This window comes from Carettochelys insculpta, chromosome 8 (genome assembly GCF_033958435.1).
Source record: "Carettochelys insculpta isolate YL-2023 chromosome 8, ASM3395843v1, whole genome shotgun sequence".
Taxonomy (NCBI): Eukaryota; Metazoa; Chordata; order Testudines; family Carettochelyidae; genus Carettochelys; species Carettochelys insculpta.
In genome coordinates, this window is record NC_134144.1 from 37,235,630 (window position 1) to 37,242,169 (window position 6,540).

The 6,540-nt window shown below is 45.8% G+C and overlaps 1 protein-coding gene across 4 annotated transcripts in view; it reads right to left on the reverse strand.

Annotated features, from left to right (window-relative positions):
* UBR3 (ubiquitin protein ligase E3 component n-recognin 3) overlaps positions 1 to 3,788 on the reverse strand; it is a 189,465-nt gene extending 185,677 nt beyond the window's left edge. For 3 of the 4 annotated variants that reach the window (XM_075001019.1, XM_075001018.1, XM_075001017.1), the window contains exon 1: positions 3,248 to 3,787. In XM_075001019.1, the coding sequence (XP_074857120.1) occupies positions 3,248 to 3,702 (455 nt within the window). In that variant the 5' untranslated portion in view covers positions 3,703 to 3,787. Of the gene's footprint in view, positions 1 to 3,247 lie in introns of all 4 variants that reach the window. The other variant, XM_075001016.1, reaches the window with a different exon arrangement.
* Between the last annotated feature and the right edge of the window lie 2,752 nt (positions 3,789 to 6,540).

The following is a 6,540-nucleotide window of genomic DNA, read 5'->3' on the forward strand; positions in this document are numbered from 1 at the left end:
TCTGCTCCAGATCTGAAGTTGGTCTTACCCACAAACATTCATTACCTAATAAATAAAACTGTTAAGTCTTTAAGGTGCTCTAGGACTGCTTGGTTTTTGCTGCCGATCTTTACCTCTCCCTTGTGTCTAAATTGTATGATTCCTATCCACTATTATACCTAACACCTTAGATTACTATAACTGAAAAATTAGGCAAGAAATGTTATCATTTTCATGTGTTTATGGATTTGAAAACAAACTGACTTCTTTGTAAAACCAATTTCCCCAGTGGTGAGAAGTAGTTTTATAATAGGAAACTGATTATAGAAACTGAAATTTGGGATAGATTACTGCCCCAGGAATCTCTCAGTAAGGGCCATGTCCCACTAAAGTTCTACCCTGTGTCTATAGACAGTAAGTGACCCCAAAGCTTGGGGAGGCAAGTACTCCCAGACCCACCTCTCACTATGGCCCCTGGCTTCTGCCCAGCCTCCCACCCACACACAATGGGGCCGTGGGCCCCATTGTTCCAGAAAGCATACCTCTGGAGCTGTTAGGCTGCAAGGCAACCCCCAGCAGAGCATGGGCAGTGCCTGGTGAGGCAGTCTGGGAAAGCACTGACTTCCCTCCACCTCCGATCCCCACCACCCGTACCTGTGTCTATCACAGATGGATTGTTGATTGGTCTTTCTCTGGCCTCCCATTACAGAAGTAAGCTTCTATTTCTGTCTTCAAAGAGAACTACTGGAGACACCAAAAGTAGATATAGAGGACACCTCGAGAAAACAGCTGGACCACCACCCTGATGGCTTTAATACTCCAATTAAGACACAGGAATGGGAAGAGAGAGAGAGAGAGAGATAGCCCATCCAACTGCAGGATAGTGAAGAGGGAGAGAGGTTCACAGAAAAAAGTGCAAGTGGACTAGACAGGCTAGAAGAGCAACGAAAGAGAAAGGATAACAAGAGAGACAGAGAACACTGAGTAAAGTTGCAAGCAACAGAGCTGGTGAATGGACATTATTACAGGAAATGAACAAAAGTCAAGATGACATATTTAAAAAAAAAAAGGTAAGATAACAGAAAACCCTAAATAGGATTGCAGAGGGAAAGGAAAAGAGGAACAGAATTAGTTAGATGGAGTTCCTTAAATAAAAAGGAAGAAAACGTAAAAGGAAGAAAAGGAAACTTTAAAATGTTACATTGCATTCCTGAGACAATGTGGGTAAGGTATATCTTTTATTGGATTAACTTCTGTTTGTAAAAGAGACAAGCTTTTGGGCTTACTCTGAGTTTTTCTTCAGGTCTGGGAAAGGTACTCTGAATGTCAGCTCAAAATCAAAGTGGATCAGGTAAAGAGTTAACATATGTTACAAGAGACCTTTAAAGTTGAAGTGAAAAGTAACACGCCTATAGTCATAGCACAGAGGTGTATTATAGGCTGTTATAATGAACCATAAATCCACTTTCTTTATTAACTACATGATTTTTGATGTTCAGCAGAGTTAAGAACTTAAGACCTAGTTTACACTTCCGCTGGCCACAGATCTAAATCATGCAACTTCAGCTAATGTAAATAACATAGCTGAAATTGACATACTTAGAGTTACTTATCACAGTGTCTTCACTGCAGTGAGTGGATGGCAGATGCCCTCTCATTGACACCAGAATAAAGTGTAGATGAAGGAGTACCAGAGTCAAGAGGAGAGTGCTCAGTGGTCAATTTGTCACATCTATGCTCATGCTGGATCGATTGCTGCCAGTTGACCCAGCAGTTAGTGTAGATAAGCATGGGAAATGAGGGCCTTCCTTTTAAAGGTGCTGTGCAGGTGCCAAGAGAGGACAAGAACCGTGAGGTCCAACATGGAATGATCAATCCAGATAACATGTTCATCCAAGACTGACACTGTGTTTTTCTTTTCTATCATTTTTCTGAGGGAGTTCACTCCAGTGGCTACCACATTGCTTACACTCCTGAAAGTCACTGTCCACTGCCACATCTATAAATGTTGTGGAAAGGGACTGGATGACTTTCAATAACATCATCTAATACTATCTACCGAGTATTTACTTAGAGCAATGTGGTTTTACACTGGTGCTCATTTGGAAGTCAACTAGAATACATTCAATGTTCAAGTAATCAAAACCACTATCATTTAGGTTTACAATTTTGTTTTAATTATGCTTTCTTATCACTACCATCTTATTCATCCTCTCAATAATCAAGACATACTTACAAATTAGCAATTGCGTAACTACTATTTAGCTCTCTTGCTCTCCTTCCTGAGAAGATATACTTTCTCATTCCCCTTTTAATAATTGTTTATCAAGGCCTGGTCACGCTAACCAGAATCACATTAATTAAAGCATCTGTTCACTTTTCTTGTTCTGTGAAGCACACAGCACCTACATAAGCCTAGTAAATCCATAATTTAAAAGTGATGAACAGCGTTCAAAGTGAAGTGTGGAAATCTGATAATGCATGTTAAAATGTCATTCTTAGAATATCTCCGTGTATTGCATCAATATTTTGACTTTGTCTTGTTCTGTTCAATAAATGGATTAAATAAAGTTGAATTTCATTTCTTTATATGTATTACCAGACTTGTTACTAATTTCCACATACAGTGCCAGTTATACTTGAGCAAGACCAGAAAGCTATGGGTTTGTACAACTGTCCCAATACATTTGTGCACTAGCAGAAGAACATAACCTACAAAACCAATACAACTGGTGATGGGATGGGGCATAAGAACACCTCAGCTTGATGCTCAAATCAATTCTGCAGGACTCACAATGTTGTTAAAAAAATCACCTTTGTACTTGTACACACCACACATTTGACTGACTCATGAACACGCAATCAGTATGAAAACCAAATGCCTTTTTTGTGGTTACTTTCTGGGCACTCCCCTTCTCCAGGGACATGAGAAAGGATGCGGGTTTCTAAGAGAAAACAGCTGAATACACTCCCACAGATCTTCTGGCCTCAGCACATGCACCATGGCCACAGAGCCTTTCAGAACCGTCCTAAGTGATGACATTTCTGTCTGAGCCCTCTCTTTAAATATCACTGCAACCAGCCCGATCCCCCCAGCCCCCGTGTACCACCTCGTCCCTTAGCAGCCGGCTAAGGACTCACCTGCCACCCTAGGCCCACCCACTAAGGCAGCAGGTGCAGGGGCCAGCTCCCTGCCAGCAGCCACAAGCCCGAGCGCCGCCGCTCTCGGGCCCACTCGCCCGCCCGCCCGGCGCCCCCCGGCGCTCACCCGGCCTCCCGCATGACGTTGCCGTCGCCGCAGTCGCAGGCGCCCCCTGCCTGGCTCCGGAACATGTTGTAGTCGTGCCCGGCGTGCTCGCCCTGGTGGAAGCACTCGGCGCACAGGCTCATGCAGGGCGAGATGCCGCACGTCCGGCAGCGATAGGCCACGAAGTTGGCCGTCCACACCAGGCCGCAGAGCGTGGCCGGGTCGTAGGCCCGCACCGCCTGCACGAAGTCCTCCCAGGGCTCCCCGCCCGCCAGCAGCCAGCGGCACCACTCCAGCGCCTCGGCTGCCGCCTCCCCGCCGCTCGGGGCCGCGGCCAGCGCCCGCTCCAGCAGCGCCTGCAGCTCCGCCGCCGCCGCCCCGCTCTCCCCGCCGCCGCCGCCGCCGCCGCTCAGGGCCGCCTTCAGCCGCGCCGCCGTGGCCCGCTTCTCCCGGCCGCTCGCCCCGGCCCCCGCCATGATGAGCGCTGAGTTGGGACGCAGGAGCCGCTACGACTGCGCCGGGCTCCCGGCTCTGGGGCGCCCGTCCCCCGCCCTCTCTCCCCTCCTAGCGGCGCCTCTCTCGCGATAGCCTGGGAGCCGGCACCGTGCCCGCCGCGAGCCGCCCGCTGCCCCCGCCCCACGTCTGCCTCCGCCTGACATTGTCCCTCCTTCCCCTCCTCTTCCTCCTAGGCCCTCGGAGGCCGCTGCCGCCGCCGCCGCCGCTTCTCACAGGCGCCCTCCTACCTCCCGCACGGCCTGGGCAGAGCGCCACGCACGGGGGTCACTTCCCAGCAGCCTTAAAGAGAGGAACGTTGTTGTGTCCTGTGGCCCCCTCCTCGCGCTTGGCGTGGTCTTTCCAGCCCCTTCTCCTTTGCGACTCTCAAGGCACTTAAAAGGCAGAAGGTTGCTTTGGGTTAGGGTTTCTGGTGCGGGCTTCACTCGGGTCTGAGTGTTTGTGTAAGAAAAATAAAGGGTACACGTTTGGAATATTTAAAAGCAAAACGATACTAGTGGCCCCGTACCATTCAAGCTTAGATATACACGGGTAGCTTGGGAAAGGCGTATCCCTTGCATTGCGCCATGATAGTTATGCAGAATTGAAATGTTTCTAGTAAGGTTGTACTAACTTGTACTAATAAAAAGGTTTTAATGACCTTCAGTAGTCAGGTAAAAACCTTTTGATTTAACTATTACCCTGTTGTGGCTGAATGGGTCCTTTGGTATGCAGAGTCATCCTTAGGGATATATGTCTGCATAAACATGCAAGGGATGGGCCTTGCCTGCCAACAAGGAAAGAACTGGAAACATAAGTGAAACTGGCTAGCCTAATTTCATTGGACAGTAGTTTAAGTATTGGCTTTACAAACCTAGCCTGGTGAGCTTAATCCTTGAGGAGCCCGGGGCAAATAGATTTAAAAAAAAAATCTGTCAAGGATGGTGCTTGGCCCTGCCAGGAGGGTAGGGACTGAATTTGATGACCTCTTGAGGTTCCTTCCTATTTTATGAGATATGTATATGCACTGAATGAAATGTAAACGGAATAAAAGGGTCACTGTAAAACTGCAAACATTGGTGTGTGTGTTTATGCACATGAGTAATCCCATTAAAATGTTAAAGGTTTGATTTATGCCTTTATTTGTTTATGTTAGATGGTAGCATTTTAGGCTCTTAAAAAATAAAGGAATGCCTAAATGAAACCATAAATCTTATGGCTCCTCAAAGATCCAATCCTTTAATTTACAATACAGAACAGACTACTGCTGTATCTTGGTGAAGCTCTGCATTGTAAGCTGCAGAAAGAGCACTCTACATTTTTTACAGATTGCTAGGGAAAGTCCTCTGGATTAGAATGTATTAAAATCTACAAATGTTGACTATAATGTTGTTGAAGTAGTATTGTCATTAGAGTTACCACTGTCTGATGGCAAATATGAAAAATTGTTTTAACAGAAATAGACCTATGTTTTATTTGGCCTAACAAATAAACAAAGAAAGGGGGTACACCCTCTGTTGGTTTTGCAACATCAGTATTCATAGGGCTGTGCTTGCAGTGTTGTCGCTGTATTGGTCTCAAAATATTAAACCAGGTGGGTGAGGTAAAATGTTTTGTTGGACCAACTTCTGTCAGGGAAAGGGGCAAGTTTTCAAGCTACACAGCATTCCTCATGTCTGAGAAAGCAACTGAAAGCGTCACAGAGCTGAAAAAGAGATTAAAAGATATTACTTTCCTGCTGGCATATTCCATCAATGAAGTGAACTAATGAGTCTTATATTTTGGAACATGAGGAACATAAAACCAAGGAAGAATGTGTAATCAGCATGATATATTTTCACCAGAATTCCAGGAAGAAATGTCAAATGAATGTAACAATACTTAAAACTGATCTATTAAAAATGACAGTCCAGTAGACAACAAAGCTGCCACTGTATTGGTCACTAGAATCTGGTACTAAGCAATGATTCTGATATGAAATTAAAGAGATGGTTGCTACGGAAGTGATGACCTAGGAAGAATTCAAATCTACTTATTAGCTCCTGAGTCACTGCTGTGGAACAAGGAAACTAGAATTTTGTTGCAGACATTTATTGGTTAGTAACAAAGCAGTATCTGCAAGTGTTTTTTAAAAAAACACTTTAACATTTGAACTCCAACAAATGCATTTGCAAGAACTTGTACTCAATTACAGGTGCATTCTCTGATTTTGTAAGTGTGTGTGTGTGCCTAATTTCAATTCAGCTGAGGACAAACTGGGGAAGGAGAAGGGTGTAGCTCTGGACTCTACCAACCAAGAGGCTCAGATGGTGATCTCTCCCCTTTCTGCTATGTGTAAGAGGAGTGAAGCAGGAAAGAGAAGATGGGTGAGGTACTGGCATTTATTGGGCCAGTTTGTGTTGGTGAGAGAGAGCAGCTTTGGTGCTTAAACAGGCCTGTTCTGCAGGTTGGGAAATGTGCTCAAGCATGACTGCTAAATACAGATAAAACAGCGGTTAGGAGAGGAGTTTTCAAACCAAAGCCAGGGGAAGGAGAGCCACTGAAGCTGGGGGGAAACGGTCATGAGCTGTCAGTCACTCCCCCAAACCCTGCCACCTCTGCAGCATTTCTAATACTGCTAAATGCTTTAAAGAGTTTGACTTTATCAGGGGTAGCACTCAGTGGCTTGCTGCGTGCGAGGGGTCACCAGCAGAGAAGCTCGAGAACCAGGGGGTTAGCCTAAGTGCTGGCATATTTCAAGGGATGAGTAAAGGTCTCCAAAGCTTGTCTTTGAGCCAAGAGAAATTGGTCCAGTAGCAGGTCATGTGCTGAGACGCAAACAA